The sequence below is a fragment of the Chelon labrosus genome, assembly GCF_963514085.1.
Source record: "Chelon labrosus genome assembly, chromosome: 11".
Classification (NCBI taxonomy): Eukaryota; Metazoa; Chordata; class Actinopteri; order Mugiliformes; family Mugilidae; genus Chelon; species Chelon labrosus.
In genome coordinates this window covers 21,795,007-21,821,480 of record NC_140344.1, presented here as the reverse complement: position 1 = coordinate 21,821,480, position 26,474 = coordinate 21,795,007, and the positions used below count along the sequence as shown (strand labels likewise).

The window sequence follows — 26,474 nt, the reverse complement described above, 5'->3', positions numbered from 1 at the left end:
CTGTAATGAACTGCTGTAACTACTGGACACAAAGAGGCCTATAGAGTGCAGAGACAACTTAACTTATTTGGTGAAAAAAATCTGTTGCGTTTTTCACATGTTGTCAGATATTCTTTTTTGTAAACTCACCAGAGCACTGGGCGCAACATTAGCCGGAAGACATATTTGAAAAAGCATATTATTTTATATAATTCTCTTCGATGGGCTGCAGTTTATATATTTGCATATAATTACATATTTGTGGCCAAGCACTGACTTTGTTTGCTTTAAATCCAGATTTATGTTTTCTGCAGTATTTCAAGACATCATCATAAACTTCATTCCTCTAACACATGATTCTTTCTCATAGCCTCTGTGCCCTGGTCAAATAACATCACTCTTCGCCATAGTTAGCAGGGAACAGTGATAAAACAAATAAATCACACACAGAACCAAAGTGCTGAAAGCCTTATCTATGCAAATATCTTCATCTTCTGTTCTTTATTCAAGTCTCACTTTTCCCTCTTGCTTCTAATGTTGCTTCTCTCTCTGGATTGTACTGGATTGTGACTGTGCTCAAAGCTTACAGAGATTGGTCTACCCCTCCTCTTCCCCAGTTCTCAGCAAACTTCCGTGCATCCTATGTCACTGTTCACTGAGCCATTTGGACCACAACCGCCTTCCAGGCTCTGTCTTTGTCAAAATCCTGCAGCGTTCCATTGGATGCTTGGTGCTGATGGAACAAAACAGGAAAAGGGAGAGGGAGAGAGGGACAAAAAAGAGGGGGAAGTAGCAAAAACATTTAAATAAACTGTTTGCATGTACTGTATAAATAGCTCATTGAGTTTTATTCTGTTTAAAAGTCTTTTACATGGTGAGAACAGACATTCCATATTTACAGCCTCTGGTTAGAAATTTAGAGACATGTGCAAGGAGAAAACAAAAGAGAGATTTGTCCATTTTGGTCCACAGCTCCTCCAACCCTTTACCTGGCATACCTCACAGTAATGTGTTGAGGTCTGCATGCCGTCATCGCACTCTGGAGCCCCCATGCGGAGCTGGCTCTTGTAGGCGGCACAGTGCACCACAGTGGCTGAAGTAAGAACTGCCTGCACCAGCAGCAGCACCATCAGAATCAACAGCAGGATGTCGTAGGATTGCTGGGAACACAGACACACAGATGCGGGGTACATTTTAATTGAAATTCTCAATGAGTCACTATGACAGCTTCACAGGAAAAAGCTAAATAAATAAAAATCAGCTCCTAAATGTTTTTCATTCAGCTAGAGGTCAAGGTCAGATAGGCAAGGCTTAGAAATTTTGCACACTGCACACAACCGGTATGGAGCTTCACTTCATTAAACTCACCTTCGCAGTGGGCACATCATGAAGGAAGATTTCAATGAAGCTGATCACGCTGCAAGAGAGGAAGCCGGAGGCTGAAAAGAGCAGGGGAGATGTCACGCTGCTGATGGCAATCAGCACCTCCACCTGAGAAATACCAGAAAAAGAGAGAAAAAAAGAACAAGAACAAAAAACAGGAGAGGAAAGAGGAAATAGACCCAGGATGTACAGCTGTGAATTTATCTACTCATGATACTAATACTAATTAAGTTCCCAAAGAAAGGATTGAAAGTAGCAGAATGAAAAACTTTGGACAGCCAATATTCATAAAAAACACTGATTAGGCATAACATTATGACTGTCCTGAGTCATCAGAGAATGGACATGAGCCTTCTGAGGGTGTCCTGTGGTGTCTGGCAACAGGATGTTGTTAGTGGGGGCGTTTGGGTCCTATGGGTTGAGGAGAGGGGCCTCTGTGGATCATCCCAAAGATACTTGATCAGTTTGGGATCTGGTGAATTTGGAGGCCAGGTCAACACCTTGTGCTGTTTTTCATATTTTTGAGTTGTTCCTAACCCGTTTTTTGTGTGTGTGCCTGTGTCAGGCTGCATCCTGCTGGGGATGGCTGCTGACATCAAAGAGTGTTATTGCTATGGGGTGGGGGTGCCTGGTCTGGTCTAGGTGGGTGCTACATGTCTAAGTAACATCCATATAAATGCCAGTTCCAAAAGTTTCCCAGCAGAACATTGAATTGTCACAAGAGGGTCAATGTTATTTACTTCTCCCTGGTCATAATGTTATGCCCGATCAGTGTAAATGAGTATTTGAATTACAGCTAAGCTTAAACCCATCTCCAAACCCACCCCTTTTTTCACTGCACCATACATTGGTGTACTCACCAGACATTTGCTGGGGTACTCTGATACAACATGGCTGGCGATAGCGCTGGGAAAACACTGCAAAAGATACAAAATGTATGTGGTCAGGGCAGTAATTGATGGCGTCTTCTAATTCTGAGTTGACATTTGTGCAAAAACAAAAAGCTTAGAAAACCTACAGCTACAAGGATCCAGAAAAAGGTCACCGACAAGTAGGGGCCGGGCAGCAAAGCATCCATGTTGAGCGCAATAATTCCTCCAAAAACAGCAGAGATTCCCACTATCACCTCGATCACCTGTTAGGGTCATTTATCAGTGTTTCATAATAGGAACAGACGCCAGCTTCACCACATGCCGTAAAACGGAAAACTGTACTCACAGAATATGCTTTGAGGAGACGAGTGGGGAACACTGCAGGTTTAATAACCACGGGTCTGTCACACGGCTGGAGGGTGGATGGAAAGATTGAGAGGGGTTAAGATGGTGGAATGAAAAAGCTAAGGGGGGGACAAAACAAAATAAATCACGCTCACCTTCCTGTGGCAGCAGCAGTCCTCTGCAGAGCGGGCCGACAGGATGACAGTGCTGGCCATGAATACCTCCAGCACAATCATTAAGATGAGGTTAAAGTTGATCTGAGAACAGAGGCACAACAGTTAAAGCCTGAAGAAAGGAAATAGAACCATAATGCATTGTTTTGAACAAGTTCTTTCACTTAAGGTGGACTTACATTAACAGCAGAGGGGTTCAAGACCAGTTTACAACCAAACCAAACCAGGCAGGTGGTCGTCACAGCAAATGTTGACACATAGACCACCTGGAAGTCCGACACCTTGAAAGAAATCCACAAAACCTTTGTTGGTATCAATCTTCCCTACATCCATTAGAACATAATTATCTCTTTCGCCTTTAATGAGCTCACTGTTTACTCACTGCAACATGTCTGTTCTTGGCAATAGCAAAACTAGCTATCGCTGCAGGGATGCCCTGTGAAGAACATCAACAAATGAGCTGGTGCATTTTCCTATCTAGGAGACGCCGCGTCTAATTTATGTGCTGCTGCAGTTTTGACGGGACAATCTAATATAAACAACGCGCGCAAACTCATTAAGGTGGAGGCCGCATCAGCGAATGAAGGTGACTGTGATTGCATGACGGTCACTCACAGAGCCCGCAGCACAGCGCAGGTAGTCCATGGCAACAGGAAACACATTTCCCAGGTACAGGGAGAAACCAGATGTGATGAGGAGACTGCCCTGAGGATGGACACACACTCACATAGGCATGCATGCAAACGCAATAACAATGACTGTGCAAAAAAAACTAAAAATTCCCCTACACACATTTGCCTCAGGCACACACGCAACTCTCAGGATAAATGGAAAATGCTCAGTCAAAGAGAAATCCCAGAATATATTCGCTCAACGACAAAGCGCTGACGTTTGACATGCTGACACGGAGCAACCCCGTCACAGCCACCCAGAATATTCTCTCCTTGCTTGATGGTGGAAGCACAAAACAAGATTTTTTTATTGCCACCTCTCACTGAAAATTTCTAGATTGGGAGGATTTTCTTTCTCCAGAAAAACTATCACCCCAACCTCTAAATTAATGTGTCATGGAGGACATGGGTAAATCCTGTAATGTGCCTCCCTCGCAACTCTCCCTTTCCTCTCACCCCTATGAGGACGCTGTAGAGCCAGGCCCTGTAGCTGAAGCAGGGGTGCTTTAGAGGCTCCGGCTGGGCCAGCTGCAGGTCACTGGCCCTCACGTCCACCGTGTAGCTGTCCCGCTCGGGCCTATCCCTCTCCCCCGGCCTTCTATCAGACCCCCGGTCGCTGCGCCGTCCCAGCGTCCCGCTGCCTCTCTCCAAAGTGGACATGTGGCTGTAGGTGAACTCCTCCCTGGCTGACATCTCCTCGTGCTGCATCTTTGAAACGGCTAACTTCGGCGAAGGGATGGGAAAACACCAGAGTGAGGAAAACACCCTCTGGGAAAAGGAAAAAAGAAAAGAACTAATAACATGAAATTCCAAATTGACCTTTTTCAACATGTTTCTTTACTATTATTACAATCAACAAGGATTTATTTGAAAACTGAGATGGGGATAAAAGCCCTTCATTATGAGATTCAGTTGAAAAAAAATCAATGAAAGGTGCATTAAACTAAGAGGACTATTGATCATGCATTATAACAAAAACAACCCCCTCCTTCTTGTCTGCACCAGCCAAGAGAGTGATACTTCATTGCTCCTTTTCACGCACAGGTCTCCGTCCACACTCACCTACTGTTGTGTTACTCGCAGGAATCTCCACAGTTCTCTCCCAGCAGAAAGTTATCCTTCAACAAATGCGCTCAAATCTCCGCGTGGAAGACAGACAGCTCATGTTTGTCTGCGGCTCCTCCTGCTCCCCACATCTCTCCCTCACGCTTAACACTCTCTTTCACCCCAGTTCCCCAGTTCCCCTCCTCTTTTCCTCTTCCTCCTTTCCCCCGTTGCACGACGTTTCTCAGAAACAGTTCTGAAAAGTTTTTTTTTTTTTGAGCCCTTCAAAGCGTGGAGCTAAAACACATGGCTCTTGTGCTGCCAGCCTGCTTTGTGCCAAAGGGAGAGCGCTTGTGCATGACAACAAGGGGGGAGGATGAAGGGGCTCGCGCTGGGGGCAGAGTTAGTAGGGCAAACACCCTTTTTACCCTGCCATTTGTTCATGCACACTCACAAAACTGAACAACAGGCCTTTAGAAGTGAGCACGTAACAACACACACACATTTGTCTGTATAGGAATTCCACTTAATATAAAAGAGAAATTCACATAAACCCTGTCAGGTGCAAACTGTTGGATTTTGAGTCGAATGTGTCCCCTTGAGGTGCTTCCCTCCCAGCTTCCCTCGGTGTTACTTAGCGCTTTACTTGCAGTTCACAGCCCATTAAATTAAGATGCCCAGCAGGGCTTTAGAAAACAGGCAACAGAGACATTTCCACGGTTTAATCCCGCGGCCTCCTGTCCGACACATCTAATCTAATCTGACGACGGATGGCTAATTTCTACTTCAAATGAGAATCTCCTCACTCGGGAGTGAATCCCACCGGATGACGACGCCTTGCCAGCGTGTGTTAACGGAGCTATAGTGCACATGTGCACCTCAGGATTCCGTTCAGTCTTTAACACAGTGGAGCATTCTCAGCTCAACATTGTTCCTGGGCGGCGGTAACCATGGCGACTCCTTAACAACTGCTGTCACCCCGTCCCTCGCCATTCTGATGCCCCCGCCCGACAAACACACACACACACACACATACACACACTGCAAATACTCAAAGGGAGAAAAGTGTTTCGCTACAGTCTCTTGAGACATTAAATAGGATCCGAGGAGCACTGATTGGATACGACAGTAACTATTAGTATAATATCAAACCCAATATTTTTGACTGAATGCTTACCATTTCAGAAACAAAAACTCATGCAGTCAAACAAATCCTTCATCATCCGTGACATTTATGTCACATAAAAAAAGAAAGAAAAAAAAGACAGGGTTATTGTTTTTTGATTTCACTGGCTGGCAAAAAGCCCCGGGTCAAAAATGACTAATTGAAAATAACAATCATCTGATAGAAAAGGGAATCTCCTGTCCTGACAGTTATTTTTTAATCAATATGCATGTCTGCTTGCAGAGTGACCACACACTTTGTCTTCACTGCTCTGATCTGACCTTCTTTTGCACAAGAGTGGGCATGAAAAGAACAAGGCCCAGTCTGTACACTCTGTACACCTTTAATTGTCTCTTTCAGCATGCCTTTCTAGATGTATTCTTTAAATCTGACAGCATAGTCCCTTCGTCTGTCTCCTCGAAAGTGTCTTTATATGATATACCTTGAACTGTCCATCACCTGCATGAGTTCTCTCTGGGTCCAACGACATGCTCGTTAGGTTCATTGGTGATTCTAAATTGGCCGTAGGTGTGCATGTGAGTGTGAATGGTTGTCAGTCTCTCTGTGTTAGCCCCGCGACAGCCTGGCGACCTGTCCAGGCTGCCTCTCGCCTGATGACAGCAGGGAAAGGCTCCAGCAGTTACAGAAAATGAATGAATGAATGAATGAATGTACATCATCATTATCTGGCCTATTGTTCACAATAGAAAATCATTTGACTGACGACTCCTCCTGCGCTCAGGGGCGTACACTTTTGCATCCAATGAAAATCTGTCTCGAATTTTCATGCCCTTTTCTCCCTCCCTTTCGAGCTATTTATGGTCAGGCCATTGGAGCTGAAGAATCGGACCAAACTGGGCCTTTTTCAGGAAAGGGTGGCCTCTCTGGCTCAGTTTTTATGGCTTTAAAGTCAATAATCCAAACCGTAGCATGATGATCTTGAAATTGAAATATAAGACACTTTCTGACAAAATGTTTATAAAATAAAAACAAGGTGTGTGATCTCATTTATGGTGATTAAATGTTCCCCACTTATTTGCAATGCATATTTGATAATCAGATGAGACAGGCACAAGCATGCCCTTGTTTTTGTGTTACCCTACTAGCTTACCACCTCACCTCAGCTAAACATGTTTTTAGCTTGCTAAAACGGTTAGCTTTAAGCATTAGAGGTTTTTAAAGTTTTAAAAACCTGCTCTGTAGCCAAGGGTACAATTAAAGCTTTAAAAACCTCACAAAGCCATAAACATGTTAATTATCCTTAAATTGCTCAGTATACTGACATGGCTTGTAATAGCAGCTTAAGCATTGTAGCCGGAAAGCTAACAAAAGCTGCTAACATCTGCTTCCTGTTTACTATAGTGAACTAAGTTAGCTGGCCGCCATTTTGTTTGAATGAATTTAAGAGTGGATTTTATATATTTTCTTTCACTACAAGTCCTTAAAGATTCCTCAAATGCATGCTAGAGTATTAGCATTTTACGTGCTGCTCACTATTTAGGAGATAAGAGATACATTTTCAGACATAGCCTTAGCTTGCTAGCTAACAGTGATTGGAAGATTTTAGGTATGTTTGACTTTAGGAACAAACAGACAAAAAATTATAACTCCACCTTTAACTTAAATTATCTTAACACTTGAGTATGACACTAAAAAGTTTGAATTCAAAAGCTTTAACATAAGAAAAGAAAATCAGTGTTTTGTATAGGGATGTTTTTGTCTGACTGTACTGATTTGTGTGCAGGGTGGGTGTCGAATTAAACCACCTCCCAGCTGAGATCTGACCTTTCCACTGTGGAGAAGAAAATAAAAAATAAAAACAGGGCAGTTTTCAAAATTTTACATCAAACTGAATTCTATATGACCTCTTGGAGGTTTTTTTTTTTTTTTTTTTTGAGCCACAGACTGCACCAGATGCAAAGAGCAAATTCATAGCGTTCTTTATATTAATCTTTATAGAGGAAAGATCACACATACACGTCATGTGGTTTCACAATCGCTGGAAAAACGACTCATAGCGACATCATGTTCTCAGTTCAGAAGGACTAAACAGGACCCGGAGCCTCTCACGCACACAACGACGACACCGTTTGACTGCGACACGTTTATAGTGACCCATGCTGACGACAAAACTATTCTCAAGTGTGAATGCAATCTTCCGACAGTTGTGACACAAAAAAAATGAACAAAAAAAAAAACAAGTCATCCCTCTGACATGCAACATTTACACATAGATATTTACGAGCTTTTGAGTTTTTACAGCGATATCCAACAGTAAGACACGTGAGAAAACATCTGTGGATATATACATTAACTTACATTATCAATAGCTCTGGTTTTTTTATGAACAATATTTACACAGTAGTAGAGGAACGACGGGTCCTCTCTCTCTCCCACTCAAAGTCACATGCTTCAGTCCCATTCTCGTCAGATGTTGTTGGCTATAAAGAGCAATCCGGTCTCAGTGACTGACAAATATACAAATTAATTTCTCTGTACAGGTTCAAATGTTTAAGCAAATAATCACAACATGAGACGGCAGACAGTCGTCCTCATATCCGGGGATAAACGGATGGCTTATCATGTTATGCTAAGGTTCTTAAAACTCTCCAATACACTGAGCCATGTGTTTAAATGTCTCTGACTGTTGTGGTTGGTTGCATCTCTGAGTTTCCGCGTTCCCACTTGATCCAAGTCACTCAGCGTGTAACAGATTGTTCTACTTAAATGATAAATTCTTTGCTGGACATTGTTACGATAATATATTGGCAAATTGTGGCATAATACAGCTGTCTTTAGACGGTCATGTTAGTAGACACACAGTACATCGACGAGGCAGACAGACTTGTAACCACCTGTGCTAAGATAACAAGAAGCATATTAGCAATTGATGAGCTTCACAGAGACAAAGGTCATAACTGGACGGTCTCATTTTTCTCTTTCGCTAAAGGTAATCCATCACTCGGACGCATATCAGTACAGTGTCGTGTCTCACTTTGCTGTCGAATAGTAATTTCCTATGGGATCACAGAGATCCACAGTTCAGACAATGGACCCCTTGGAGGAGGACAAGTGGATGGACTGGATGCGGACAGCCAGGGTTTTCTCCAGATCCTGGAGGATGTCACAGCCAGGGCTGTCCGGAGGTGCGTCGTACAGCAGCTGCTTGAAAGGCTCCAGCTCGATGAGGATCACCATGTTTTTCAGGAAGTAGCCCACTATGTAGGACGCTAGATCTGGAGCATCGAGAAACTGGGAAGAAAAACATTTCCTTTTAAAATGTCTTTTGACACAGACAGTCGTTTGATAGCGATATGAATTAATCCTTCCCATTTTTATACCTTGGTGTGGTTGTAGATCTCAACACATGTTTCCGTGTTGATGTTCTTAGAGCAGATAATCTCACAGTGCCTCTGCAGAGCTTCCAGCTGGAAGAACTTGGCAGCAGACAGAAGCTAGAAAAAACAACTTAGTGTAATTATCACTGAAAAATGCTGGTGGTTCTGTACACTTTTATTTTTAGTGCAAAACCCAGTTTTGTGCAGTTTATAATAAAACTTTTAGGATTTGAAAGCTGTGAAAGGATCAGTGAAAGCTAAAGTACTAATGATCCAACCTCCATAACGTCAGTGTTCCTGAGGTGCAGAGCGTCTGTCCCTCCACAGTACAGATACTGCATCACCAGCTGAAAAGGCACATATACATATACACAGCACCCATAAATACAGAAACATTAATTTATAAAGGTGGCAGCATGAATACGTAGCTACTAGGATGTAATTCTTTTATGTGTTTAAATGAATGTAATTACCTGAAATATGTGATATTTGACATTGCTGATTTCAATGCATGTGTTTTCTCCACAAGGTCTGTTTGCCAGAAGAGTTTTGAACCTTCAGAGACGTAAAAAGGGAGAAATCACAGCCTTGGTCAGAAAGGAGAATCCTTAATGCAGCTCAGTAATTAGTAGTTGCAGTGAATAACTGGGAATAAGCCTTATTAATATAGAGCAGCACACGATGTAGCATAGATAAGAGAGAGAGCAAAATAAGCTAATAAGTTTTTATATTCTCTGAGGACATAGTCTCAAAAACTAATTTGAATGATGTTGTCCTTCGACCACAATCACTTCATGACAGGATCGATTACTTGCCACCGATGCAGCATAGGAGAGAAATTGACGTCCTGTCAGGATCCCAGAGGGAGTTAAGAAAGCCTTTATGGATCACAGCATCATATATCAACATATCAATACAGCATGCTAACAATATGATCATTGCTACGCTAAAAAACAACAATCCAGACCCTTCGTGGAGTCGGCACATTCAGCAGGATCTAATGCTGCACACATTACTGTACATGTGTTATTTAAGTCGATCTTTAAGTACCTGTTGGAAGCCGTGAAGAGCAGGACTTTGTGGGCGTAAAAAGGTTTCCCCTCCACCAAAAAGGTCACGTCAGACATTTCTTTATTGTTCAGGAAGTGAGGATCTGAAAGATACACGCCCAGAAAAACTTGATGTTTTTCTGATGATAATAAAAAAAAAAGCAAACGGGGTGTACACCTTAGCCTTCCTACCCGTTCTAGACACATTTCAGCTGCAAACAGTTTGGTCACATTATCATAATTCCTATTGCAGACTCTGAACACTAGATGGAGTTACATGCACTTTCTATTCACAGCGTTTACTAGTAAGAACATGCATGAGAATAATGCTTAATGTTGTATTTTTTACATTGTTTAGCTGTTTAAATTGATGAAGTCAGATGCTCACCCAGACGTGATGACTGCTTCCTCTTGATCTCAACCAGTTTGGGGATGGGGTAAGGGCCGTAACACTGGGTGAAGATGGCAGACAGCTGCTGGCTGATGACTTCATTCTGACAAAACACAAACAGAGTAACGAACAAGGAGGGGAAAAAGAGCTCACTCGAATGCGCTCGGCCATCATGCAGGCGTCTACACATGTTAATGCAAGAACGCAAGCACATCCTGCACGATGCTTCCTCTCCGACGCAAACAACCCCAAAGCAATAATAATCGGTGCAGTGAGAGAGGCTCGACTTCTGCAGCCTTACCGGGCTCAGCATTCACTTAGACTCAGCGACCGTTCCTATAAGCCTCATATTCATGGATATCGTACATCAGATAAATATCTTACCTAGTTGTCACACACACTGTTCCTTAGTGAAAACTGTAATGGGGAACACAATGACAGGCCAAGGTGCTGTAAGAGTGTGACACTTTTCTGTGTGGAGTTAAAACTAAGGGATAAAGGATGCGCAACGGTGCAGTACACTACAGGCCCCATGTGTGCAGTCAGTTACTGAAGCATGGCAGCAACAAACTCTCTATCAGAGCCACCTATTCCACCAAGAACAAGGATGCAGTTCCTCTGCAGCTTCCTCCCCTTTTTTCTATTCAGACACAATAGACGGACAGATAGATAGATAGAGAGACAGTGGACTGAGGGAGCAGACTGTGTGGCAGAGGCAAGATGAACGACCTGTACCTTGATGTCTCTGGTCCTCGTGGTGGTGCAAACAGTACAAGCGGCCCCTGAGGCCATCACAGAGATGAGGGTTGCTGGCCCCAACCATACATCATCCAAGACAAAGACAAGGACTGACATTGCAGCAAACCAACTGAAGCCTAGACATACTATATGTACTGTCTCTATGTATGTATATGTCCATATAAATTGTATAAATGTATATATACTTTTGTATTTTGTGGAGATGAGGGAGATTCGCTATTATGCAAGTCTCTGTGAGTTTACTTGTGTGGTATAGTTCCACGTGTGTGCGCACACTCTGCAGTGTTTCTTTATTCATGTCATCAGTGACAGTAAAACTCGCCGCGCCAGCAGGGCAATGCTAAGCGAAGGCAACGTAGTCAAAACAAACAAAGGTGCCAGACTGTACAGTGATGTCGTGCTTTAGGTCTAATATAGCCTACCAAAGGGAATCATGAGCTCAAGTAATGAGGCCTGATCTAATGAGCTGCAACAGAGAGGATTGGGGGGCCTATCATGAATCATTATCATTTTAGGTAATTGATATTGAGTGGGCCCCAGGGGCCTTAGTCAGTCTCCGTGAAGCTGATGACCTAACCGTGTAATGGCGATCATGAAAAAGAGGAGGAGGAGGGAAGGATGGATGAGTATGCTCGGTAAAAAGAACATACATATTAAAATATAAATATATATATATATATATATATATATATATTGCAGCTATGATCCTGTACACAGCAACACTGGGAAAAAATTAATTTCAAAGTGATTTAATAGGAGGCATAGACAGTACCTTGCTGGCTCTGAGGATCTGGAACATGAGAGGCAGGCCATGAGTAATAAGCTCCATGGTGTACTCTTCTTCCTCAATGCAGCTGAACTCTTTCAGAAGACCCTGGATCAGGGGTCTGCGGTGCTGATGGAAACACGTACGCAGAGACTCCAGCCATGTGTGCAAAGTCCACGGGATCCCTGGAAAATGGGTCCAGACACAAACAAAACACATCAAATTCACACACGAAGAAGGCGTTAACGTTGCATATAGAAGGAGGTAGCACATGCGCGTGTTTTAGAGAGTTTTTAGAGAAACCCACCGAGGCTCCGTATGTCTATGGTGATGTCTACGTGCCCGTGTTCGGAGCTGTGATACATGGCTTCCTTCAGGGCTTTGAGTTTGGCCTTTCCGGTTCGGATCATGTCCATCTGAGACGAGCTTCTGCCTTCCAGCTCCGAGCCTTCGGCCAGAATCTCCTCCAGGGACAGGACGTCCCCTTTCCCTTTCTCTGTGTGGGACAACAGCTTACGAAACACGTTTCTGTAAAGAACGAAAGCACAAAATCAGAAGTATAAATTGCTTACTTATATTGCACATATTACCATTTAACTCATTTCTGCTACATTTTTACTTTGTGTCTATTGTCCAGTGTTGCATGTGGCATTAAATTGAGAAATGTTTTTGTCATATGACAGTCATTGAGTTGGAGTATTTACTTTAATGGTTCACTGACAAACTGAAATGAACTGTCTCACATCTCTTTGCTGCACATGACTGGATTTTAATTAAAGAAGAATGATTATGATATGGAAACACTTAGTGTACATACATAAATAAGACACTTGTTCTATGCAAGCAGGCACATTCCTGACACTGAATATTTTATATGTGTTGAATGCATAATATTCTATACTCGGTGTTAGGCTTTAACCTTGTTCGTACATACAGCAGTTGAGGCTGTTTTAGCTGTTTTAGTTGAGTTTCTGTTAGACAGAATTAGATACACAGATACCCTTGCACCAGTGCCATTGTGCAAACTGCACAAGCAGGTACAACTAAAATGGAAAAAAGTAATGCTTTATTTTAAACATCTGCATTTCAGAATAATTTTCACATAATTTAATGGAGGGGTTTGCAAAACCATCTATGTAATTTGATGCTTAATGAGTTGAAAACAGATACATGGCATTTAATTTGCTTCTTTACTTTCATTTAATTACAACTCATTGCTTTTTGAGGGGGACACAGTGGGACAATGTGCTAAATGTGCAGAAATATAAAATCTGCATGCAAATAACCATGTAAAATGAAGCATTGCTGTGTGCTAGAGTTGAAGAAATTCCTTAATTAAGGCAGCACTGTATGCAAAATTTCATTTAATGTACAGAGGTGCGTACGTAAAATATGTCCAAGCCAAAAACATATCGCCTGGGGCCGCAGCTGTTAGGGATATAAGCATATAAAAAAAATAACAGACCACATGGTTTTGGGAAAGTCAACTGCATGATAACACACAGAGAATACTTTATTTTGTTAAGTATAATGGCTGTGAAGAGGTTTTTGTCTGTGTTCTCAAGAAAACTAAAAAAACTACAAGGCTTTTCAAGACAACATGAAAACAACAGGAAGAAAACAGGAGCTTAGTGAAGCAGTAAACATAATCAAGCAAATCCATTCAGCGGCAGAAGTGTCAATTTCATGGACATGCTCTGTTGATTTTGTGCATAAACGAGATTAAATGCTGAATATGTAGCGTGAACTGAAATTGCTTGGGTATGCTTAGTGCGTTCGCTTTGTGCATTTGCGTTTCCCGATGACTGCAGATAAATCTGCGTGCTACCTACCTGTGTCCGTGAGCTGCTGCCAGGCTGTAAGAGTTCATGTCTCCCTGCGGCGCGGTAGAGATGCCGTTACGGTACATGGTTCCCACCATGGGGTCGGCCCCCCGCTCCAGCAGCAAACTCACCAGCTCAAAGTTACCTGCACACGACAAAAGAAAAAACGACTAGCTGAGCTTATACACACACAATAAGATTAAACCAGAGTGACACAGAGAGTCAAGAAATCGTTTCATCATTTGTACTGCATTCACGCCTCTATTTGTCTTTATTTTTTCCAGTCTGCAGGATAAACAAGCCTCTAAAGTCATAACTCAGCCCGTGATCATGCTGACAGTGGGGAGCGGTTGTTATCAGCTGGTTATAGGCGACCAGCTGCTCTTGCCAGCGTGGCGCAGTAGCCTACAGCTGGACAGGAGGCACAGGACGGGAGTCCCGCTGCGCGTCTGTACCTGCGGCGGCGGCCAGCTGCAGCGGGGTCTCTGTGTAGTTCTCCATCCCGTCCTGCACGGAGCCCTCCACGTTGGCTTTGGCATCCAGCAGCAGCTGCAGGTAGGGACACAGGTGAGCGTGATGGGAGAGAGGTGGACAACGAGAGGAGGGCGAGGAGAAGGAGAAGAAGTAGAGACAGTTTAAATCTGGTTGGTAGATTTGAACTTCTGGACACATTTTAGTAGTACACTTGCTGTAGAAATAAACCCTCAGTATTATTTTCTTAATATAACAAAAAGTGATCACTTTAAACTTCAGGTTTTTGTTTAATTAAACGGATCAAGTATGTTTAACCTTTGGACAGGCTGAAGATAGCCTTGGATGCTAAGCTAGCCATGTTCAGTCTTTTCATTTAAGCGAATAAGCCTATTTTACCAAATGACAAATAATACTTCACACTGATATGTTCAGATGTACTGCAAATAACAACTGTAATTGTAACATTTAGTAAGATATACTGTATATTTTAGAGTAATATTTATCTTTTTATTGGTTTTATAATTTTGACCTAAAGACATATTAATTTTCTCTAATCCAGTACAATCTACAGGATTTATTTTATTTCATTTCCACCCTGCCAGTTTTATTTTCAAAAGCTGCAGTCTGTCTGTACGAGTTTAAGCCACTCTGATGGTTTATGCGGCTCTTCCAGCGATAAAAAAAAAAAGAAAAACACGCTTTGCCGCTTTTGTGAAATCTGTTACCGCCGACCAAAACTCCTGCCTTAGTAAACCCACCGAGGCGTGAAAGATTTATTCCAGACACAGACGCACTTGTACGGATTTGTTTGAGGCACACTTCAAGTTTCCAAAAACTTTTTCTGAAAGAATGTAAAAGAATATTGACTGAACCAGCTTATATTAAGTGTTTTAATTAAAACACTGAGGCAGGATGTAATGCACTAGAACAGAGAACTATCCTCTACTCTCATCTTTATCTCCAGAAAATACTTCCTATTTTAACTGCTCCTTTAATTTCTCAAATAAATAATGATTAATAAATTATAGTATCACTCCATCTGAGGAACTATATTTTATTATAACTGAGGGAGAAAAATCTGAGCAAGCTCCTATAATTATTTGCATTTAAATTAATATCTTGGAAAAAACTGTTCATGAATTCATTGAACTACATGATATGGCTTTAATCTGAATTTAATCGTTTGAACTTTCTTTCATCCGACGTCCTCAGAGACCGAATTCTAGCGTCACACGTGTTCCATTCGATATTTAACGACTGAAAAAACCAATGGACACGTCACGAAATTAGCTAAATGAGTTCGATAACAATTAGGCTGCCGTGTTCCACTTTTCACTTGCTAAATGCACTTTGATCCGTTTGCTCCAAAGTACAAATTGACAGGAAGTTCTGGCCTAAAGGGTGGCAAGGTAAAAACCATGTTTCATGATAAAAAGCTTAAATTCTACATCACATTTAGAGCATCTGAATTTAAAAACAGATTAGAATAAAAATGGAGAAAACTCATAGTGGAGATCAGTTATCATCGTCACCACGAGAAGAAGCCTTGATGACAGAAATGACAATGATGACCAACCATGAGCTGAAGCACAACAAGAGGTCACGATGAGAGAATCACAGGTGAGAAAAGGACGTCACTACCTGCACCACAGGCACATGTCCGTGTAACACAGCGAAAGTGAGGGGCGTCGCCTGCCGCGTTTCGGGAAAGACTGAGGGGTGCTTGTGCACTGAGTTTGGCACCTGGGGAAGGGACACAGGTGGGTGGGTTGGATAGGCAGGAGGGGGAGAGAGGTGAGGGAGAGAGATACGAAGCCATTAAAAACGACTACACGGCCTGAGGAGCACAAGACAAGCTGCTGCAGGGAGGACGGAGGGGTGGACAGGAAGCTCAGTAGGACAAGCTAGAGTAATTAACCAGGAACCCTGGGGCTGAAGAGGACGTCCTGTCACCGCGTTCGCCGTCTAATGAACACGATGGATTGATCTGTCTAGCTAGGCCTCGGCTAATGGTTTCTTTTTGAACTTTTCATGCTCCACTCTGGCAGGACTCTGACCCGACCTGTCTCGGGCTCGTCTCTCAGGTCGGGCTAAACGAATGCAAGCGGGACACGCATGCATGGGACACAGACACGTGAATGGAGCACACAGGCACATACTGTCCCAGCTTTGGGAAGAGGGAAGAGACATTATTATATATTATAGCTACTGTATATTGGGACTGGAAATAAAAGCTGGCCACTGCTCTCTACGACATCTACATCTCAGTTATTATTAGATGGAGAAGAGATTTCCTGTAGGGGCGTCCTTGTATAATAAATAAGCAGAAGTACTTGTCTATACTATTTAATTCATTTATAGTACAGTATAATATAAAGTATATGAGCTGGCATTGCCTTGGATGTTTTGTTAGACCTAAATAAATACTTTATGTCCTAAATAAATAAAGATTTGTAAGATTTGTACCTACTTTCTTAGAGCTTACCACCCTAAGACTATTCTGCTCTACTCTAGCATTGGTGAGAACGTCTGGGAGTATTTTGGATATACCCTTTATATTCCTTAAGACCACCAACGTCTGAGTTTTGATCAGTTCTCCTGTGTTTCTTTAGTAAGGTTGTGCCATTTTAGCTTAAGTGATAATGCCACGGTTCACGCAAATTCTGCAGCATGTTGCAGAAGTGTGTTAATTACACTATTTTTCTGGTACCTGAATCATACAACAAAATTACACTGTACATTTAGGGCTGTATTTATAGATGCATGAACTGAATCTGAAAGCGGGTCTTCATATTTGAGCCGGCACAGCTTTTGTGCTTCGGCTACAGGTCATGAAATCAACTCTGACACAACAGCTGATGGGACGCGTTGTCGCCGAGGTGACTAACGAACGAAGATGAGGATCATGAGGCCTTAACTGAACGAGGCCCTCTCTGACGTCCGCGCAGAGTCGAGGGACGCCACCTCGATTCTCCGCGGACGCCGTGAGGAACTCGGTTTGCTTTAAGTCAATCCCAATTTGTTTTCTCCTCCGACGTGGAAAAGAAACGACTCGGCAGCAGTCCTCTGTGTCACGTTTCACGCTCTGAACGCTCGAATGTGAGCGAGTTTCGCTTAAAACACAAGTGCCTCATGATCCTCAGCTCTTACACATGCAGCAGCAAGACACATGGGGGAGAACAGGAGGAGATGAGGGGCGACGTGTGTGGTTTTCTCCGATTAAATACCATACAAATAATGTCATTACATACACTTATACTTACTGCTAAATACTCATCATTTTAAACTATTTATATATAAAACTGTACATACTGAAGAATGCCAAAAATCAAAGCTAAAACGTCCTGTCAACACCTCTGCTCCTCAATCAGGTTTATCCCTGAATAAGATAAGATATGAGATGACTGACCTCACTGTTAATGTCTGCTCCTGCATCCAGCAGCATTTGCACCATGGCCTCGTCCCCACGGACACAAGCGTACATGAGGGGGGTCATCCCCTACACAAGTACAGGTACAAGGAACAAAAACAACAGGAAGTTAAAAAGGCATTATTTCCTTTTTCATTTTTAAAGCTGCATTAACAAATCCATAATCTTCCTTCCTTCCAAACATAAGATTACATTTTATTGAAGCAGTGCCATGTCATGCATTGACATGAACTATTGTGAACATAAGTTAAACTTTTTTTTATAATTAAGTAGTAAAAAACCTTCGGTCTGCAGGAAACTTCTATCTTTAACAGCTCTGCTCCGGGCAACTCGAGTTTTATGAGAATAATATTCTGCTATTGATACATTTTTCACAGGATACCATAAAAATCAATGTGTCCTCTGAGCCACCTAGGACACCAGCAGAGAAAGTCTGACAGAAACGTACAACACTAGACGGTGTATTTGGAAAGTTTCTGCTTAGATCAGCCGCAAACTAAATGTTGATTTTCCCATGGAAAATCAGGAGTCACGCTTGCAGTTTTCCCCCTCCGATGATTTACTGTACTGGAGGTGGTAGTCATGATATAACGCAGAGCTGCTCTGCAGGAAAGCTGCGGGAGAAATACGTCAGAATGAGATTTAGTATGTATGACTGCCTTTTTTTTGCTCGCAAGTCAGCACATTGCTCAAAGGTGAAGGAGCCTCGGTTTACCAAGCAAACAAAATATACTCCTCCACCACCACAGGCTGCATGTGAGTGTAGATGTGCCTCCATATGCATTATTTAACATGTTGCGCCTCTAACCTGCTCACTCATGCTGTTGATACCATCCGGCCCGAGCAGGTTGACGGCCTGCTTCACCAGGTCCGTGCGTCCACAGCTGAGCATGCGGAAGCCCAAGTCCTGCAGGAACTTTGCCTCGGTTGAGGCAGCATCCAGTTTCCTCGAGGCACAGAAGCAGTCATCCGTTCTGAAGGGCAAAGCACACAAAGTGATTCACAGAGCGGGCTGACTGTTATGACTGTTTGCAATGCGCCATAATATCCGTAACACCCGATAAGCATTATTTATTTTAACACTATAGGGAGGATGAGCACTTGAGAACATATATATTTTTCCTTGCTCATATCACTAATGTGTGTGTGTGTTTTGTTTGTGGGTTCAGATGAAGATGTTGCTCTCTGCAGCCTAAAGACGCGCACACACTCCTCACAGCCGTACCGGAGCTGACGGGGCTCACAGTCCACTCCGGGCAGCAGCAGCCTGGCAGCCTGCCGGACATCGTCGCTGTCCACGGAGAAGCTGCGTCTGTGTTCGGTGTGGACCACGGCCACGCGCACCCACTCCATCAGAGGCGGCAGCACCATGAACGGCCTGTAGGGGGAGATGGAGGCACACGTTTTTAGAGAGGTACGCTGAACTTAAGTCACACCCGAGTACTTAGTGCGCCAAGGCACTTGCAAGGAAAATCCACCTAATACAGAATTTGCATATGTTATTTTGGAGATATTGCCCGGTGTAGCGGATGTTTGAGAACAGGATGAACTCTGTCTGGAAAATGAAATCAAAGACCTTAAAACCAGAGTGTCACACAGAAAACTGGATGAGAGAAAATCTGAGAAAAAGCTTACCACAGCTTATAAAACACTGGAAAAGAAGCTGTTTCAGGCGTTCTGTGTGAGATATTTGCCCGCCGTGTTTTTAAGCCTGTCATTATCTGCTCTGCACTGTTTTAGAAAACTAAAACCTGCCAGCCTGACATTCTAAAACTCTCTAAAACTGTGCCGGTGCCGTTCATATGTAAAGACAACAAAAACCCATAGTACGTCTTAATAAACGCACATAATGCATAATAAATCATAAGAGTTTCTACATGCATTAAAATGTTTCGGGATGTAACACCAGTCACAGTGAATACACGTTACATCATAACACTTTACAAGGTCAGTTGCTTTTAATTGGTTTTGCACAGCATCATAAGGACTTGGGAATGCATCGTGAATTAATGGAGTGACTGCAGGACAACATACAGTACACTGCTCATTAAATCTTAATGTCTGCTTAAAGTAAACTAAGGGATTGATTGTTAGTGTGCTGTTTGATCAGACGGAAGCAGGAAACAACGAGCACGCGGTGATATCAGTGGAAAAACAAGACATTTAAAGAGGCTGTGCTATGTTCATTTACGGGCTCATAATTTTATACAGGAGCTCTACCAGAACAGATTGACATGCTTTAATGTTAACGAACACATTATGTTTCTCATCCCGTACATTAATGCTTCACCTCTTTTCACCCTCCGTCTGAAAACGCTCAGTTTCGGCTCCTGTCTCTTTAAGGACCCCCTTTGCAGAAAAGAGCAGTTGGTTTTGATTTGCCGCTAAGAACATGTGTCGCGCCAAAGAGACCGTTATGAAAATGGCATGGTGATATAGACGATTAATAATACTGGACTGCATACAATGTACTTTAGGCAGTTAAGTAGCAGAGTTTTCTGTGGAAGAGACCGTCTCTCTTTGGCGTACGTTTTGTAAACTTGCAGATCTTTGAGATGCACACACTGTAGCAGAATATAGGCTCCTAAAAGCAGAACAGCAGTTGCACAAAAGTGCTGAAAACTCAGAGCTGCAGAGGCCCAATAACCTGCAGGTCTACCATAATATTAGATTCAAGGCAAAATTGTTATAAATTTGCATCTATTAAACCAACAATAATGGGTTCTCCATTCCTTATCTTGACCTCCTTGCCTTGCAGCAAGACTTAAAATCAACTTTTAACACCAGAATTGCTTTAGTTCACCTTGTTTTAAAGTTGTGTTTTACCACTCTGCTTCCATTTGTGTGTGTGTTTGTGTGGGTGTCAGGTAATTAACACACAGTAAACCTCAAGGCAGGTTGTATTATTCCATCATCACTTAAACTCTGAGCTGTAACTCTACATTATCATTAATAATGTGACAATGATGTTTTGTTTTTTTGTTTTTTTTATTATTGTTAAGTGTATAAAATGTCAGTAATAATGAGAAATGTCCATCATTGTTCCTTGGAGACAGCGAAAACAATAACCACGAGAGTGAATGAATTATAAATCCTCTCTCCTCCACTCATCCTGCGCCAGTGTTTGCTGCAGCTGAGCGGAATATGCATGAAGATACATATGCATGATGTTACGCTGTGACCTTCGTTACTGTACTGACGGCACGATACCGATATAAATACACATTTTCTTCACTTAAGCAAAACAATGAGCTGTCATATTATGCACGGCTGGCGCAGACGCTCGTCGTACTTTATGCATATCAATATGCTGATATTCACGGGGCTTACGAAGTAATACAAACTAGAGACTGATCTATAACGCATTACGTGCATGAAAATGCATGCAGGTACAAAAGCAAATCAACATAATAAATACACACCGATCGGGCGAAACATTATGACCACCCTCCTAATATTGTGTAGGTCTCCCTTGTGCCTCCAAAACAGTTGTGACTCATCAGAGAATGGACATGAGCCTTCTGAGGGTGTCCTGTGGTGTCTGGCAACAGAATGTTGTTAGTGGGGGCCTTTGGGTCCTATTGGTTGAGAGGAGGGGCCTCTGTGGATCATCCCACAGATACTTGATCAGTTTGGGATCTAGTGATTTTGGAGGCCAGGTCAACACCTTCTGCTGTTCTTCATGTTTTTTTGAGTTAAACCGTTGTTGTGTGTGTGTCTGTGTCAGGCTGCATCCTGCTGGGGATGGCTGCGGTCATCAAGGAGTGTCATTGCTACAGGACAGGGATGCCTGATCTGGTCTAGGTGGGTGGTACGTGTCTAAATAACATCCACAAGAATCCTAAAGTTTCCCAGTAGAACATTGTATTGTCACAAGATCGTCAACGTCATTTACTTCAGTGGTTTTAATGTTGTGGCTGATCCGGTCCTGTGTCAAATCATCTGTTGAGTCTTTCTGGATGTGATTTGTTGTGCTTATCGGCCATTCCCTCCTTGTCTTTTTGACCCTTTTTGACTTAACGCAGCATGTTTGGTTTTTGTGTTTTCCTGGTAGATTACTTCTGTTTACTTCTGCTGGATTACCTTTTTGTTTGTATCATTCTGCCTCAGCTGCAGTGCCTTTTGTTCTTGTTTTTTCATTAAATTGGATTTATTCTTTCACCCTGCCTCATTCCCTTTGGGTCCTATCCCCTTTTGTGAAAATCTAAAATGTGACAGAAGGGGACTGTTATATCAGACTGCATGTGTTCTCACTAGTGCAGGTGAGGGTAAATATGCAGCAGGCGCTTGATGAAACTTCTTCTGGGATTTACCGATCAACATGTCACTTTACAAAGGATGTCCTAATGTCTGGATTATTACACATGGTCGCATCTGTCACTCCTTTTAAATTAGCCACTCCTGACAGTTGATGGGAGGGGTCTTTTAATAATAGTCTTTATATGTTGAGAAACGCAAACTTCAAAGAGGTCTGACCTACAGCAACATGATGTAAAGCAGCACACAACACCTAATCAAGAGGCGGGGAACGTATAATGGCATCGAATTCCTTCCCAAGCCAAATGGAAACTCCAGTTCACGGGGAGTTCAAGGCTGTGCCGTTTCCATGCAGTGCTCTTTCAAGAATTGCAATAAAGCGTAGAGACATTCCTGAAGGAAACTTTTGCAGCAGTCGTGGCGCTTTCCCCCCTAAATTCTGGCTCTCGCGCTGCGCTTAAACCCGGCTAAATGTGAAGCCGGTTGCAAGCGGTGATTCGAGCTAAACCAGGCGCGAGCGGGACACCTGGGGCGCACGTTAGCTGATAAATTGCTCTGCTGCAGGTGATAAAATCTGGAGCCCCAGAGGAGGACTGCTCAGGCTCAACTGTCAGCCCAGTTTCCCACCTGTGCCGGGAGCTGACAGGGGGTTTCCACCAAACTGCAGGACATATTAAATACTATATAATAATAATAATAATAATAATAATAATAATAATAAGCTTATAAGGGCAGCGTAGAGTTTGTTTCCGGCAGAAATGACTCTTGAAGAAGAATGTGAGAACTGTTCTGACTTTTTTGACTTCTGGGAAAACTATGACAGAGGATAAAGGGAATTAGCGCCATGGAAACCTTATTTCACCCTCACACCATTTGCTCATAAGTCACCAACAGAGTCCAACAGCTGCCGGTTGATAATGTCCCACTATGTCAACGGCTGTAATTATCAGTACTGACGTGTCCGTGCACGACCGCTCCAACAGCCCCTGCTCCAGTCGTCCAGAGAGCTCAGTCAAGCAGCCGATAAGTTCACAATTCACTTATAATAAACTGTGCTTCCCCTTCCAGAAAAACATCTGGTGTGCCATTTTAGTGGTAAGCAGAAAGAAATATAATAATACTAATAAAAAAAATGCTAAATGATCTCTGCAGTCCTCAAGGAGCATCACCACTGGACTGTGTCTATGAAGTTACAAGCTCGGGTGAAAAAGAGGACAGACACGGGGGCGTAAATTGTGTATAATTGAAGAGAGTTTCCACTTTATCTCACTGTGGCTCGTAACGTTCCTTTGTTATTGTCTGAATGGACGTTAAAAATGCAATAAAAGGGCAATTTTTTTGCTGTCGCATGGTACAAAACGAGGTGAAAGGGTCAGATGGATTAATCAATACCAGACGGTCCCGTTCCGTTGCCTCGTTCTGTGACGGTGCTGCTGCTTTATAAAAACTGTATAAAGCACAAAAAAACGGTTTTGACAACTCAATTATGATGCGGTACCTTCTCTGCCAATAAAAAATGTTTTTCATTAACTGCACTGCTTATCAGATGGCTGTGTTAACATCTGTTTCTCTAACTCACGTCTCGTGCTATTCATCTACTGACTCCTAGTCAATTACAGGCTGAATGCTTTGTAGAAATGATGGAGGATGCTCGAAATCAATTATTTTCATAATGACCTTCACCAATCAGGCATAACATTATGACCACCTTCCTAATATTGTGTAGGCCTCCCTTGTGCCTCCAAAACAGTTGTGACTCATCAGAGAATGGACATGGGCCTTCTGAGGGTGTCCTGTGGTGTCTGGAAACAGGATGTTGTTAGTGGGGGCCTTTGGGTCCTATGGGTTGAGGGGAGGGGGCTCTCTGGATCATCCCACTGATACTTGATCAGTTTGGGATCTAGTGAATTTGGAGGCCACCTTGTGCTGTTTTTCATGTTTTTTGACTTGTTCCTAAACTGTTTTTGGGTGTGTGCCTGTGTCAGGCTGCATCCTGCCATCAAGGAGTGTCCTTGCTATGGGGTGGGGGTGCCTGGTCTGGTCTAGGTGAGTGGTACATGTCTAAGTAACATCCACACCAATGCCAGGTCCAAAAGTTTAAGGTCACAAGATGGTCAGTGTTATTTACTTCTCTTGTCAGTGGTTTTAATGTTGTGGCTGATCTGTGTACATATTAAGTTTGTTAAAGTTTGCAAACTTCAAATTAGATTTCCAACCCCTTAACTAGGTGACGCTGAATCATTGTCACCTGATGAATCTAAATGCAACATTCATTCCCCTTTTAGCTCAGTTTTGTTCTCCACCAGCTCTTAAAGGGAATGCGTATGTTGTTTTTTTTTTTTTTTTAGCTAAATCATGTTGTCCAGCTAGCTGTTAAGTGTGTTTTTCGAGGTTTTTGGTGCTGAGCAGGCAGCGTACATTGGGTTTTTAGGGATTTGTCGTTGGAAATACCCGACGATGATGCCGCTATAAACGGTGCGTAGTGGGCCTGAAAGTCCAAACTGTGGGCTGAAAAAGAAACCCTACAATTTCGGGTTATAATTCTAATTTTTTTATTTCACATAAAAGTAGTTGTTCAGTCCAGTACATGAGTGTGAATTATAGCTGCTTCAAAGACTCTTTTTGTAGAAATTGTAATGTACCGTGAACATTTTAGAGTTCCAAAAACCGGTGTCATTACATATAATTACCAAAACAAAACAATGTAATTTCATCTTTCAGTATATTCTGATCTTTGACGGACATTTAAAAAAAAAAAAAAGCCTTATGAAACAGCTGGACACTGTACTTTTTAACAGAAGTGGCTCAAACTGGAGAAAGTTGTGCATTTCATGGTGCACTAATGAGAATTGTGGCTGCAAAGAAGTGGATCTGGGGCTGGCTCTAAATAAAGAAAGCCATGTGGCGCACTGATTTTATTAGTTTTTGGGCAAGGTGCAATAAAAGTTATTAAGCTTGGCTGCAGATGTAATCTTTGTTAGCAGGATCTTTTTTTTTACTGCTGAATTAGATCCTTTCATTGGACATAAATGTAAAATATCAAGCAATTTAGTAAAACTTGGGTTCAGTTTGAGTCATTTATAACCATTGTTTGTGGAGTCTGGAGCCCCTCTTACATGCTTTCGTTCATTCTCACCTCTCTGTTTGTAAGGTCACCTTGGACGGCTCAACATTGGGGTTCTCCCACTCCATCTGGGGGCAGTGCATGAAGTAACACAGGGTGTAGATCGCTTCGGGGGCCCACTGAATCACGGCGCTCTTGTGGTGGATCGGCGTCCCGTTGTTGTGGTTCTTCATGTACAGCGGCTGGAGGTGGTGCATGGCTCGGGAGACTAGGTCACCTATGCACAAACACACATACATACGGGACGTACGCATAGGGAGACACAAAATTGGCGGTTAGAAAGGAATTCGCAGGCATGCTGAACAGCACCCGAGAAACGACTAGAATAGGCATTAAAAAAGACATCAGGGAATCATCCTCATTCCTTCCAGCATCTTTTAGAGCTTAGGCTGTCAGGGGAAATCGAGAGTTTCCACGCACCACGGTCAGGAAAAAGACTAGGTCCATCCTGGTACTTTCTGTGCTGCTCACAGGGGAGTGCAGGGGAATATGCAGGCCTAGGACTGGTGAAGAAAAATGAATATTTATGGATTAACATCCGTGCTACTCCAAGCTATTTCCTTTGCATCATATGTCAGTACTTTAAAGGGAAACTACTGGGGTTTTTTTTGTTTGTTTTTTTACAACCTGGACCTTATTTCTGGCATAAAATACGATTGTTTACTCACCCACATAACTTGTCTGTAATTTGTAGTCCTTTGGCGGGATAATTTGGTGCAGCGTATATCCATATAGTGGGAGTGACTGGGGCACCGAAACGCAGTCTCTAAATAACGCATTATCTGCTGCGAAACTCATTTACTTCACGTTATCATCATCCGGGGTCTGTAGATTGACCTACAGACCCCGGATGATGATAACAGGTAACTCCAGACTCAAAGGGGAATAGCACTAGCGTACGATAACAAAATATTGGTGTTTTTGAGGGAGATAATGCGTTATTTAGAGGCTGCGTTTCGGTGCCCCAGTCACTCCCACTATATGGATATACGCTGATCTAATTATCTCCCAAACGACTGCAAATAACACAAAAGTTTTATGGGTGAGTAAACGATCGTATTTTATGTCAGAAACAAGGTCCAGGTTGTAAAAAAAACAGTAGTTCCCCTTTAAGGTAATCAAGTTGGGTTTTAAACAAATCAAATTTAAATATTTTTCAGGCGAGTTTAAGAAAAACTGTTCCACGAAAAGCAAGTTCGAACTATTTTTTTTATACTTTAGGGAAGAGACAGATCTTAGATCATCATGAAAGATGATATGTTTTCTTTGAAGCAAACTTCTAGTTTATGACGAACACGGCTCCAAAGTTATTGAGCGCGCTTACTGCTGAAACAACCATGTATTATTACATTTTGCTGAATGCTGTCGCTTCTCCTCCCTGTCTAGACCCGTTGCACTGTGAAAGAATGTAATAAAATTCTGAAGCGGGGT

At 42.6% G+C, this 26,474-nt stretch overlaps 2 protein-coding genes across 2 annotated transcripts in view; both read right to left on the bottom strand.

Annotated features, from left to right (window-relative positions):
* Positions 1-631: 631 nt before the first annotated feature.
* mlc1 (modulator of VRAC current 1) lies at positions 632-4,131 on the bottom strand (the record flags this gene model as incomplete). Its single annotated transcript, XM_084555802.1, has 11 exons — positions 632-712; positions 978-1,139; positions 1,348-1,470; positions 2,223-2,279; positions 2,381-2,497; positions 2,581-2,646; positions 2,735-2,836; positions 2,932-3,033; positions 3,135-3,188; positions 3,368-3,457; positions 3,880-4,131. The coding sequence occupies 11 exons, from the start codon at positions 4,129-4,131 to the stop codon at positions 632-634; spliced, it is 1,206 nt and encodes a 401-aa protein (XP_084411928.1).
* Positions 4,132-7,356: 3,225 nt separating this feature from the next.
* The window catches only part of btbd11b (BTB (POZ) domain containing 11b), a 70,792-nt gene continuing 51,674 nt past the window's right edge, over positions 7,357-26,474 (bottom strand). Inside the window, exons 3-17 of the mRNA XM_084555764.1 lie at positions 25,056-25,260; positions 18,888-19,040; positions 18,471-18,636; positions 17,642-17,731; positions 15,874-15,975; positions 14,214-14,307; positions 13,768-13,903; positions 12,243-12,463; positions 11,942-12,120; positions 10,408-10,513; positions 10,021-10,123; positions 9,444-9,525; positions 9,249-9,317; positions 8,974-9,087; positions 7,357-8,884 (exon numbers count right to left, since the gene is read on the bottom strand). Coding sequence (XP_084411890.1) covers positions 8,675-8,884; positions 8,974-9,087; positions 9,249-9,317; positions 9,444-9,525; positions 10,021-10,123; positions 10,408-10,513; positions 11,942-12,120; positions 12,243-12,463; positions 13,768-13,903; positions 14,214-14,307; positions 15,874-15,975; positions 17,642-17,731; positions 18,471-18,636; positions 18,888-19,040; positions 25,056-25,260 — 2,030 coding nt within the window. The 3' untranslated portion in view covers positions 7,357-8,674. The remainder of the gene's footprint in view (positions 8,885-8,973; positions 9,088-9,248; positions 9,318-9,443; positions 9,526-10,020; positions 10,124-10,407; positions 10,514-11,941; positions 12,121-12,242; positions 12,464-13,767; positions 13,904-14,213; positions 14,308-15,873; positions 15,976-17,641; positions 17,732-18,470; positions 18,637-18,887; positions 19,041-25,055; positions 25,261-26,474) is intronic.